Source organism: Carcharodon carcharias, chromosome 2 (assembly GCF_017639515.1).
Source record: "Carcharodon carcharias isolate sCarCar2 chromosome 2, sCarCar2.pri, whole genome shotgun sequence".
NCBI lineage: Eukaryota > Metazoa > Chordata > Chondrichthyes > Lamniformes > Lamnidae > Carcharodon > Carcharodon carcharias.
This window is the reverse complement of record NC_054468.1, coordinates 197,578,174-197,591,617: the sequence shown is the minus strand read 5'-3', so window position 1 is coordinate 197,591,617 and position 13,444 is coordinate 197,578,174. Positions and strand designations below refer to the sequence as shown.

General features: G+C 39.5%; 1 protein-coding gene across 1 annotated transcript; it reads left to right on the top strand.

The window, feature by feature from the left end:
- Nucleotides 1-5,426: 5,426 nt before the first annotated feature.
- On the top strand, nt 5,427-12,472 carry LOC121270094 (cytochrome c oxidase subunit 7A-related protein, mitochondrial). Its single transcript, XM_041175409.1, has 3 exons — nt 5,427-5,582; nt 7,887-8,024; nt 11,854-12,472. The coding sequence occupies exons 1-3, from the start codon at nt 5,511-5,513 to the stop codon at nt 11,995-11,997; spliced, it is 354 nt and encodes a 117-aa protein (XP_041031343.1). The 5' UTR covers nt 5,427-5,510; the 3' UTR covers nt 11,998-12,472.
- The last annotated feature ends 972 nt before the right edge of the window (nt 12,473-13,444 follow it).

Below are 13,444 nucleotides of genomic sequence, written 5' to 3'. Positions count from 1 at the left end.
TCCTGGTAAGTGGGATGGAGGGGGAAACGGTCAGCAATGAATCCAAACTTAACTGGGCCAACCATATAAATATTGCGGCTTGGTATTTGGTGGCAAATGGCTCACCTTCTGACTCCCCAAAGTCTTTCCTCCATCTACAAGGCACAAGTCAGGAATGTGATGGAATACTTTCCCTTTCCCTGGATGAGTGCAGCTCCAAGAACACTCAAGAAGTTAGGCACCATCCAGGACAAAGTAGTCTGCTTGATCAGCACACCATCTACCACATTAAACATTCACTCCCTCCACCATCATGCAGTGTGGGTGCAATGTGTACCATCTAAAGATGCATTACAGCAAACTGCCAAGGCATCTTCAAAGCATTTTCAAGCTTGTAACCTCTACCATCTTAAAGGACAAGGGCAGCAGGTGCATGGGAACACAGCACATCCAAGTTATGACATGGAAATTTATCACCATTCCTTCATTGTCCCCGAGTCAAAATCCTGGAACTCACTACCTAACAACACTGTGGGAGTACCTTCATCATGCTGCAGCAGTTCAAGAAGACGGCTCATCACCACCTTCACAACCTTGCCAGTGCTATCCACATTCTGTGAATGAATAAATTTTTAAAAATCTAAAGAAAGACTTGCACATTTTTGGTACCTTTCAAATCCTTAAGACATCACCAGCACTTCACAACCAATAAATCACTCTTGAAATCTAGACACTGTTGTGTCGGCAAATATGACAGCCAATTTTCCACACCCCAAAGTCCCAAAACACCAATGAAATGAATGACTAGTTGACTATCATGGTTGGGGTGGGGCTTCTTTGGTGTAAGTTATGTTCAAAAGGCTACTATTGAACTAAATGTATTGCACAAGTGGCTAAATCCAGAGGACAGCAAGGCAGAGGGACCTAGATTAAGATGCAGATGTCCTGTTTAAGACAGCATGCTGCAGAGTGGAAGATAGTTAACATTCTAGCGATTATTCTCACAACAGCTATGAAAACAGAATAGGGGGCTTTGCTAAGTTAGGTTGGTAGATTCTACTTTTGAGTTGTTGGGGTACGGGATAGTCCATTTGACTAAAAGCTGACATTGGAATCAGGCTTGGGGGGAATTGTGTTTTTATAGAGACTGTGAGGACCTTTGCTGAGCTAATGAGGTTAGAAATGCTGGAGGATTGTTGGGAAGTGTTTAAAGACAAGAAATAGAACCCGATGATGTGGAGAAGCGTGTTGTGTTCTTTATTTTGTATCATATGCAAAGAAGGCAGTGTACTAACTGAAATAAGTGCATCTGATCAAAACCGTTGCTCTTTATCATTGTGCTTTGAAATAAAGCTGATTGAATGATTCATATCAAGCCTCACATCACCAAGAATTGGCTCAGTCTGCCTTTGGAGAGCTTGATGAAGTACACATGCAGAAGACACTCATGCATTATTACATCCCCAGGTTACACCACAACACATAGATTTTGGACAGTGTCGCCGGGATTTTCCGCACCCGCCCACTGCCGCGATCTTCCGGTCTTGCCGCAAGTCAATGGACTTCCGGCTGGGGCGCCGCCTCACCTGTGGTGGGTCCCGCCCACAACAGGGCCTGTGAGTCATTATTTGGATTTACAGCTCAGAAGCAGGCCTAACTGGTCTACGGTGGTGACTATGCTCTCCACACAAGTCTCCTTCCACCTTTTTCATCTAATCCTCTCAGCATATTCTTCTGTTTTCTTCTCATGTGCTCATCTGGCTTCCTCTTAAATTTATCCAAGTAATTTGACTCAACTACTTCATATGGGAGTGGCTCCCACATTTTAACTACTCTCTGGATATGATAATTTCTCTTGAACTCTTTATTCGATTTAGTAGTGATTATTTTGCATTTATGACCCCTGTTTTCACTTGTGAAGCAGTATGAAGCTAAGTGAATACCCTATGAAACCCCTTCTTAATTTTAAGGATATTTATTAGGTCACTACTCAGCCTTTTCTTTTCTAGGAAAAAAAAACAGTCCCAGCCTGCTCAGTTTTTCCTGATGGTTAAAACTAGTCAGTTGTGGTATCGTCCTCGTTAATATTTTTTGCACTTTTTCCAGTGCCCTGATATCTTTTTGTAATCTGGAGATCAGACAGTCCTTAGTGCAGTCTAACAAAGTTCCATGCAAGTTTAAAATCCTCTCATCCTTTTAAAGTCTATTTATCTCTAAATGAACACTAGTGATTTTTTTTTAAATGGCCTTGCTAACCTGCATTGCTATTTTTAATTAAATTGACTCAGGTGAATTTTATTCATCCAGGGTGCCTGCCCGAAACAGGTGTTACACTCCTTAAATATGGTTCTATACCAATTACAGAATTCCACATACCATATTAAGGCAGATGTGGGCAGGGCTGGTGGTGCTCATGCTCCTAGGTGTTCCAATCTTGACCAGTCTAAGCATTCAAGTTACACAAAACTTGGTCCGACCACATATGGGAGTGCCTGACACCACTGAACCCGAGAACATATCTATCACAAGCCTGCTTTCCTGGTGTTGACTGAAGGATTAATGTAATCCAGGACACTGAAAGAACTCCTACTCTTTTTCAAATAGTGCCTTGAGATCTTCAACATTTATGTGGACAGTTGGTTTAATGCTCATCCAAAAGATTATATATCCAACAATGGAACACTGTTCTTAAATGTCAGCCTAGATTATGTGCTGGGGTCTTGGCTTAGAATACATTGCATGTATGTAAGAAGCACATGATTTTTAAAAATTTATTCCTTCAGGGGCTGTGGCATCACTGAGAAGGCCAGCATTTGTTGTCCATCCCTATGTGCCCTTGAACTGAGTGGCTTGCTAGGCCATTTCAGAGGGCAGTCAACCATATTGCTGTGGTTCTGGAGTCACATGTAGGCCAGACTAGACCAGGTAAAGACAGCAAATTTCCTTCCCTAAAAGGACATTGATAGATTATTACAGCAATCAATGATAGTTTCATGGTCACCACAACTGAGACTAGCTTTCAATTCTAGGTTTGTTAATTGAATTTAAATTCCACCAGCTATCATGCTGGGGTTTGAACCCATGTCCCCAGAGCATTAGCCTGGTCCTCTGGATTATTAGTCCCATGATATTACCACAACACCACCGTCTCCCCTTAATTCAAAAGTACCCTTCAGACACTCTGGGCAAGTACATTACTCATTCATATAGAAATCACCAGTTTTCATTAAATTGTGTTTGAAAATATAGTTATTTATAATTAGCCCAAAGGCATAGTTATGAAAAGTGCAAGTATATAAATTCAACTGAAATAACTATTGTATTGCCATCTGCTGATGAAAATGTACTTTTCAATAAAAATGCTTTAGTAAGGTATTAGGTGGGTTCAGCATAAGGGTGAAAATAATAGTCTAAATTAGGGTTACAGTCCATGTATGTGAATGCACAGAGCGTGGTTAATAAGATTGGTGAGTTGCAGAAGTGTTAGCCACATGGGAATATGATGTTGTGGTGATAGCTGATGCCTGGCTAAAAGAAAGGCAGGACTGGGTATTAAATACTCCTGGCAACAAGGTGTTCAGGAAAGAGGAAAGGAAGAGTGGTGGCAGTATTGGTTAAGGAGAACATCCAAGGATACTGAAGGAAGTGAGAATGGAAATTGCTGAGGCACTGGCCATAATCTTCCAATCTTCCTTAGAGTCAAGGCTGGTGCCAGAGACCTTGTTTGAAAAAAGTTGTAAAGAAAAGCCCAGCAACTCCAGGCCAGTCAGTTTAACATCTGTGGTGGTGAAGCTTTTAGAAGTGATAATTTGTACAGAATTTGGGTGAATGCAGGTTAATTAAGGAAAGTCAGCATGTATTTGTTAAGAGCAAATTGCGTTTAATTAACTTGCTGGAGTTTTTTGATGAGGTAACAGGGAGGGCTGATGAGGGTAGTGCTGTTGGTGTGGTGTACATGGACTTCCAAAATGCATTTGGTAAAGTGCCACATAACACACTTGTGAACAAAGTTAGAGCTCATGGAATAAAAGGGACAGTTGTAACATGGATATGAAATGGCTGAGTGACAGGAAACAAAGACTATTGGTGAACAGTTGTTTTTTGGACTGGAAGAAGGTGTATAGCTCACCAGGGAGCAGTGTTAAGAGCCCTCCTCTTCCTGATATATCCTAATAACCTAGACCTTGGTGTACAGGGCACAATTTCAAAATTTGCAAGATGATACTAAACTTGAAAGTATTGTGAACTATGAAGAGGATGGTGTAGAACTTCAAAAGGACACAGTCAAGCTGGTGGAATGGGGACAAGTCAAAGATAAAATTTAACCCAGAGGAGTGTGAAGTGATTAATTTTGGTAGGAAAAATGCAGAGACAATAAAAAAAAGGGTACAATTCTAAAGGGGTTGCAGGAGTAGAGGCACCCAGATGTGTAGGTGCATAAATCACTGAAGGTGGCAGGACAGTTCAGAGAGCAATTGATAAAGCATATTGCATCCTGGACTTTACCAATAGAGGCATAAAGTACAAAAGCAAGGGAGTTATATTAAACCTGTATAAAACACTGACTTGGCCTCAATATAAGCATTGTGTCCAGCTCTGGGCACCACACTTTTGGAAATATGTGAAAGCATTTAACAGGTTGCAGAAACAATTCTCCATAATTGTTCAAAGGATGTGAACTTCAATTATGTAGATAGATTGGATAGTTGGTTCTGTTTTCCTTGGAGAGGAGGTTGTTTGATAGGCGTATACAAAATCATGAGTCATCTGGACAGATAGAGAGAAACTATTCTCATTGGTAGAAGGATCAATGACCAGACGGCACAGATTTAAGATAATTGGCACAAGCAGCAATGGCGACATGAAGAAAAACCTTTTCACACAGTGAACAGTTAGGATCTGGAATGCACTGCTTGAGACTGTGTTGGAGGCAGGTTCAATAGACCCACGCAAAAGAGAATTGGATCAATATCTGAAAAGGAAAAGAAAAAATTGCTCATATGGAGAGCCAGCACAGACACGACAGACCAAATGGCCTCCTTCTGCATGTGCTGTAACCCATTATATGATTCTTTGGCAAACATTTTTTGGAAGAGATTGAGTTCTTTTGAATAGCGAGCTTTCATGGACAAAAAAAAACACAGGCTGTAAACCTATAGACTCACACTGAAAAATAAGTGTGAGGTGGTGCATATCCCACCCTTATCGCACAAACAGTTCCAACCTCTCCTGCTCCTGTCAATTAACCACTTACCTTGCAGTCAACTCCCCTTCAAATTTATTGGATTCAACACAATGCCCCGGTGGATAAAGACACTAAAAATACCTTAAGTCATATTCAATGTTTAGAAACTAAATTGCTGAAGTACTCCTATTTCGACCATAGAGTTTTTTTTAATTAAAGCAGAAACACACAGGCGGTGCAGAGACACCTGAGATGACGTCTGCAGGCGGCGACAGGACGGGGATGGACCCCCCGCGTCTGTCTTTTCTGTCGCAGCAGTTGCCCGGAGAGGGACGAGGGGAGAATCATGTTCTACAAATTTAACGGATTCACGCAGAGACTGAGCGGCGGGGCCGGGCCTGCTGCCTACTGCCCGCAGGTAGGAGAAGGGGAGTGGAAGGGCGTAACGAAAGACGGCCCTATAAAAGCTCTCTCCCCCTGTAAAAGCCGCGGTGGGTACGCCCGGCTTGACCTTGCTTGTGGGGAGTCAATGCCTCTTCACTGGGGACAGAGTGACCGGGAAACGAGGGCGTCATAATCAAGGACACCTTGGCCTGGCCTAGCGTCCCGTTCTCTCACCACCACCCCCCCCGCCCCAGATGCTTTATTCATAAAATTTATAAAAATACATTACATAACAGTTCAATGTTGACTTTACATAAAATGCGAACACATCAGTTTCTTTCAGTACAGTACGTGGCACTCTGAGGTGCCTGATTACACTTGCATTTACAATCTTAATTTCATGTCAAACATGGCTTCAAGGCCCTTGTTATATTAAGGTCGGAGAGCCTTTGACTGTGGCCTTTTCTTATTGAACCTTTGTGGTGTCTGCCACCTCAAGCTTTAGTGCTTTCCTCAGCAAGTAGTCTTCGACCTTGGAATGTGACATACTAATACTCAGTTGCTGACAGCTCTTTTCCCTGCAAGACCAGCCAGTTGGGACACCCTGGCTTGGCTTGCCATTCTTGCTGTCATCTATAACTTGGTTGGTAGCACTTTTCGCCTCGGGCTCAGAAAGTTGAGGCTTCAAGTCAAGCTGCAGAGACTTGAGCATAAAAATCAAGGCTGACCCTCCAGCGCTGCACTGCCAGATTGACATTGTTTGGTTAAACCAAGGTGCTGTCTGCCCTCTCAGGTGTCAAATCGTGCACAGAAGTGTGAATGAATTCTTCTGGCCTTGACTAAAATTTATCCTGCAATCAATATTACGATCACTATCATCTAGAGGGACAAGGGCAGCAGATAGATGGGAACACCACCACCTAGAAGCTCCCCTCCAAGTCATTCATCATCCTGACTTGGAAACATATCGCCGTTCACAATAAAATGAATTGTACAAAGAGGAAAATTCTTTTATTCATTATTGAGTCTCTCCAGCTAAATTTGAAAATGTTGTTTGGAGCATTTCTTTTAAAGATGGATGCTCCACTATTCATTATGCATTGGGATAAATGGCTCATTTTTTCTTCTAAAATGACCCACATTTTTGAATCCCAATTTAGAAATGTGTAAGTTGATTTGAGAGCCAGCATGATTCAGTGAAGACTATTCTTTGACTGCAGAGATAGGTATTGAACCTTCCCTTTAGTTGAGGAATCCAGAACAAGGATTGATGATCTTGAAATAGGACCTCAGCTGGTTAAAAGTTAATCCAGGGCAAATTCAGTCTCAAAGTTTGAGACCCTGGAATGCACTGCTGCAAGTCTAGATGCAAAGTTGAAAAGTGTTTAAAAGACACATAATTACTTTCGGAGTAAGAGCATTCAGAATATGGAAAATGGAGAAGGAGTTGGGATTGAAAAGAGCAAGCTGCCAAAGTTAACAAAAAACAAAAGCAGAATTGACTTCATGAGCCATTGGATCTTCTATATGTAGAGGGTTATTTCAGGCTAAATATTACTTCACAGAGTTCCTTAAGATAAGGATGTCCAATCTATGGCCCTAGGACAGTTGCTAATTAGGAATCCATATATGTCAGACCACATTTCTGATTAGTAAATAAAATTGAGTATTAGACTATCATTGGCTATGTGACCTCAATATTTGTTCACATTTGTATTTTTGTATTTTAGCCCTTTTTGTGCATTTGATGGTAAAATGTCACAACCAAAAATTAACTACTGTGAGAGCTTCACTTTGCTACCGGTAGATTTTATTAAGTACACATACACGTGAACTATTGTAACCCTGTATTGTTTAAGTGTAGGTAAGCAGTTTTCTATTAAAATTAATGGATGCTGTGAAAAAGATGTCACCATAACCATGTTTGACTAGCCAGTAATTTTGATTGAATGACACTGCCTGAAGGCAATCTAGCCTTTAGGCCCCATGCTGCTTGGTCCTATTTATGCTTATATTTGTCTTCTTATTTGTTGCACTTAGGAGTTTGGATAGGGCTCCTCTTGGCTCTGTTGGTGGATAAACTCCAAATCAGAACTTTAAATTTCAAGTTGATGATACTAACAGGATATACATGAATTCATGAGTACATAGATTTAAACTTTTATTTGCCCTCCCCTCCTCGCAAAGCTCCATGGTATGTGCCAATGTGACCCATAAAGACAGAATCTTGAACAACCCTGCTCTGGTGAATCAGATTGTTTTCTTCTTTAAATTGCACAATATATATTGCACATATAGCCACTTCGTTCATTGGTTGTGTGTTTAATCATTCATGTAGGGGTTGAAGCCTTTGGTTTCCACCGAACCTCCCACTATGATTTTTGCCACTCCAACAAAATCTGTATCTGAATTGGAAGGAGGAGGAGTCCACTTCTTAGGACGGAATAAGGTGTCTGATTTCCAGCAAATTTTTCAGGTATGAATCCAAAGTTTGAAATATTTTTCACGATGGATAAGAACAATCTGCTTGCGCCTTTTAAGGAATTCAAAGTGTTTTGTAAATTATAAAGGATCTTGGATATGGGCTGATTTTACCCAGCAGCCATATTCATTTTATTTTATATGTTTGTGAAATTCTAGCTGTAATTGTGTGGTGGTTCAGTTGCTGAGGATGTCCATTTGTTGCTCTGAAAGAAATTGAACGAAAATGTGTCCTCCTTCTTTGTACGAATGTGATGAAATGATTTTCCACTTGAAAGGAAACCGAAGTGGTTAAAGTTACAATACAGTTCTTTAAACTTCACATTTTGAGTTTGAACTTTAGCCAGATCAGTTGGGATGCCCCTGTAGTGTGTCTGTACTTTAACTGTAATAGGGCTGCACTGTATCCACACAACTATCTTGTCCTCCTTTTTCATTTGTTCAAATCAAATGCAGGACAACATTTAATATAAACTGTTCCTATTACTCAATACAGACCAAGCAGTAAGACATATTACAGATCACTGAGCTACATCATGCTGGATGCCATCTTAACAATGTGCATGATGCATGTTTCAATAGCCTGCGGAAGCTGAAGATTCTTAATCATTTTCAGTGTACTAGTGGCATTTTGCAGTGTTGTTTTTCTGAAAAACATTTTTTTTATCACTTAGCAATTATAATGACGGCTCTCAGAACAACTCTACAGGATTCTCTGAAACCTCCATAGCTGAGTTTCTCTTTTGTTGTCTGCTTTGGTGAAATTTTAATTGGCTGAAATTTCATGGCTAAATTCTGCATATAATTTTCTAACTCTTTTAAGCTGCAGACAGATGATCATTATTGTGAAATAACCCTTTAAATGTTCCCCTCTTTAAATTCAGCATCCTGTCAAAAGTGGCTGATGTATAATAGATAATGAACTTCCTTTTGAGCTTTGCAGATTTGTAATTAGTGCTACACAGCAACCGGACAATACAGAGCTGACTAAGAAGCTACAATTTTGTGACGAGGATACATGTCAACAGTTACTACTGTCTGATCCCACTAGGTTCAGCTGTTTGATAATTTTAAAATAAATCTTTATGGAGCTTTTGCTACAATCCACTTTGTAGTTGTAAACTATAGGTGTTTGTTATGGCTCAGTGGAAGCATCTTGTCTCTCTGCGTCAGAAATTTGTAGGTTCAAGTTGCACTTCAAGTGAACAGAGGGAATTGTGAAAGTTGACGATAATCGAAGGAATTGTAGGAGATAAAATAATTGGCAACAAATTGAATTTGATTGCGTACAGAACTAAAGCAAGTCTCTTGGTAGCACGGGAGTTCTCGTCCAAATTATATTTCAGGTTTTAGCTGTAACCTATATTGCAACATTGAGATTCTAAAACCCCTTGATGTTGGGTTTATTTTTCTTTGGAAATGGAAATGTCCCCATAACTAGCCTTATCAGAGGTAGACACCACAGCATTGTGAAATACTGGCTTCTTGACTTGTTAAGTGCACTTCTTTTTATAGTTTGAGCCCAGGCTTATTTCAGTATTTGTTGCTCAATGCTCCCAGTGAAGCTGGTTTCACACAGTACTGATTTAATCAAAGCACTCTTATCAACTGCTGAGTAAGTTTGTTTTGAGACTGTTAGAAATATCATGTAGAGATTGTAAAAGAGGGTTGCAATTGGGAAAAGCCAGGAAATGAGCAGCACCAATCTTGCAGAATCTTCACAGTAAAGAAGCAGGCCGTTCATCTTAATTGTTCCACCCTTGTGTTTATGCCCTTCGTGGGCCTCATCTCACCATTCTTCATTTAACCCCATCAACATATTTCAATATTCCTCTCTCCTTCATGTGTTTATCTCCTTCATGTGTTTATCTAACCTCCATGTAAATGTGTTTTAGTCACCTCAACTACTTCCAGTGGCTAGTTCCATATTTTAATCACTCTGGATAAAGAAATTTTTCCTGAATTTCCTATTGGATTTATTAGTGACTATCTTATATTTATGGCCTTTAGTTCTAGTTTTCTCATATAAAACTACCTGTAAAATTGCATCCACCCTAGTAGCATCTGCTTTTATCATCATAAAGACATTTGCCTTCTCTTTTTGAGAAAAAAGAGCCCCTGGCCTATTTAATTTTTACAAGTTGGTATAACCTCTCAGTTCTGCTTCCATTCTAGTAAACCTTTTCTGTACCTTCTTCAATGCCTCTAACTCCTTTCCACAATGTGGAGGCCTGAACTGCTCACAGTGCTCTGTACGATATCACAAAGGTTTTAAGCAAGTTTAACATAATGCCTCTACTTTTCAGTTCTATTTCTCTAGCAATGAACCCCAGTGCCTTGTTTGCTTTTTATCGCCTTATCAATCTGCCCTACCTGTGCTTTTAAGACTCCTAGGAATATATAGCACAGAAGGAGGCCATTCAGCTCATCAAGCCTGTTCTGGCTCTTTCAAAGAGCAATCCAATTACTCCCACTTCCCTGCTCTTTCTCCATATCCCTGCAATTTATCCACTGCCCTTTGAATATGTATGCACTTTGCTATCAACCAATGCATTCCAAATCCTATCAACTTGTTGCATAAAAAGGTTTTACCTCATGTCGTCTCTGGTCCTTTTGCCAGTTGCTTTAAATCTCTGTCTTCTGGTTATCGATTGTGCTGCCATTGGAAACAGTTTTTCTTTATCTACTCTACCTAAACCATTTGTGATTTTTAAACTTTATCTGGACCCCAGATCCCTCTGCTCCTCTACCTCATTTTGATAGGAGGTTTTCCTTGGATAATAACTTATTCCTATACCCTTATTCTTCCTACAAAATATACCATGCTATATTTGTCTACATTGAAGTTTATTTTCCAATTACAGGTTCATGTTGCAAGTTCATTAGTGTCTTCCTGTATTTTGTGCAGTCGTTCTCTGTATTAACTATGCCTGCAATGTGTTGGTGTTGCAAATTTTGAGCTTAAGAGACTGCAGTTATGCATACGTGACCATTCCTTGCTCAAAAAGCACCATTTTATAGGGACACCTACTCCAATAAATGGGGTTGCCCATATAGCAAAGAGAAGCAACTGTACATTCTTCAGCAGCAAATTGTTTTAGTTATTTAGATAAATTGCAGGGATATGGAGAAAGAGCAGGGAAGTGGGAGTAATTGGATTGCTCTTTGAAAGAGCCAGAACAGGCTTGATGAGCTGAATGGCCTCCTTCTGTGCTATATATTCCTAGGAGTCTTAAAAGCACAGGTAGGGCAGATTGATAAGCTTTAATTACTGAGATTATGGGAGATAAGAGATTGCTTTGTATCTCCAGATTGTACACTTCAGTCAAAACCCAGAAATTCAGTTCATCTGTTTTTAAATATTTTACTGATCATATCATTTAAAATGCTTATTTGAAAATTCTAATCAGTATATTAACATTTTGGGTGGTTACTCTGCACCCCCTGCCCCCAAAACCCCATTATTTATCTGGAATACAATATTCCCATGCTTGTCTAACTATAAAAGCTAGTAGGACCATGACTAATACATTGAACACATCTTTTGGGAGTAGTAATCAATGTTCCCTCTAATTATTTTTTTAATGGCCTGGGATCTTTATTTTTGCTTGGCTGCACATGTGTGGTAATTTAAAGGGACTAACTTGCACTTGGCCTGTGTGGGAACTTTCAGGTTGCTGAGCGGCCATGTAACTTAGCGGCAACATTAATGTTAACGAAGGGGGGGAAAAATACTTTTTTTGTATGAGTGGGATAATGGTGCTAATTTATGTACATGTTGGGTTACCTGTTAGTTTCAAGTCTTTATCATCTTTGCTTTCCAGAAGCCAGATGGTTTACCTGTGCATCTAAAGCGAGGTGTCCCTGATCGACTGCTATACAGGACTACAATGGCATTGACGATTGGAGGGGCCATTTACTGCTTGGTAGCACTTTTTCTGGCAGCCCAGCCCAAAAAACAGAACTAAAAGAACTCCATTGACTGGCACCTCTGAAATCCTCAACTCAAGAACAGGCATTATAACCCTTTGTTCAGTTATAACTCATTGCTGCCTCTGATTTTGTTTTCTGGTGCAGCAGTTTCTCTAATGTTTGTACGTGAGATTGAAACAAGCTGTAGTCAATCAGTTTTATTCTGTGACTGGTGGTGAGAATTCCAGAGCCCGGGATGCTGCCTAAAAATAATGATCAGATTAATTAGAAATTGACATTGAATCATGTAAAGTGTTCAAGAAAATGTATTTAAAAATGAGCTGGATGAATAGAATACAGCGCTGCAGATGGTGGAATATGAAAGTTCTTTCACTTGCTCCAAAGACCATCAGGACCTGTGAGGAACCCATGAGGAATTCTCACAATCACCACCATTATCATGAGACCTTGTGCAAATCTTTGTGCAATTGCAATTATGTCTCTGCTGCTAAAATAAAGTTCCAACAGTGATTTTTGTAATGTTTCCTTGGATCATTTGCATTTAATCTTTGGAAAGGTTGCTGTTTTCGTGATAATTGTGCACAGGTAGTTACACAAGCTTTTAAAAAATAATGTTCTTGAAACTTGTCATGTTTCAATATGTTAAGATGACTGTTGATAGCAAGGTTACACTTACCTAACTGTCAGTGTTGTAAATTTTTCTCTTTACTATCTCGTTTGTAGGGTTCAATGAGCGCCACAACATTTTTGGTCAGTTTCAAAAATAATATGGCAAAATTTGTGGCTAAGAATGTTTTCCTACAAGTTCTCTGCTTGGTCTGACCAGAGTACTAACTGTGCCTCTTTAGTATTTGTTTTTTGTAGCTGAATTTTTGTCAGTCAGGCATTTCCTGAGGGTGTGATAATTAACATTACTCAAAGTTATTGCCTCTAAATGAAATGTTTAAATGCAACAAAAAATACAATCTTGGCAGTTTTGACTCTAGACAGAAATAATGGTGATTGTGTTCAGAAAATAGGTTTCACGTTTTATTCAAACTTTGGGAACTTACCTAAGGTGAACAAAATGGAGACTAAAATAACTTTGATTTTTTGCCCCTCCAAAAATATCATGAAGGATAATACAAATTGTTTAAATTTGAAATTAAACAAAGCACGATTGGCAGGAAATTCCTTGTGGTGCACTATATTCTTTATTTTTTGTCACAAACAGTGCATAAACACCCCTTCTCAGCATTGGGAATAATGTCCTTTTTAAAAAAGAACAGTTTTATTAATGTAAAAGGTCATCAAAAAATGTCATCCAATATTCCTGTTCTGAATCATTGACATAAATGTGCATTTCATATTAGAACTTGTGACATTTTCAGTCTGAATGCTAACAACAAGAATGCAAGGTGACTAAGATAGTGATTTGGAGCTTGAGATCTGTTGATACATATATATAAATTCTTTTATGTCATATAAACTATCAATATTCTT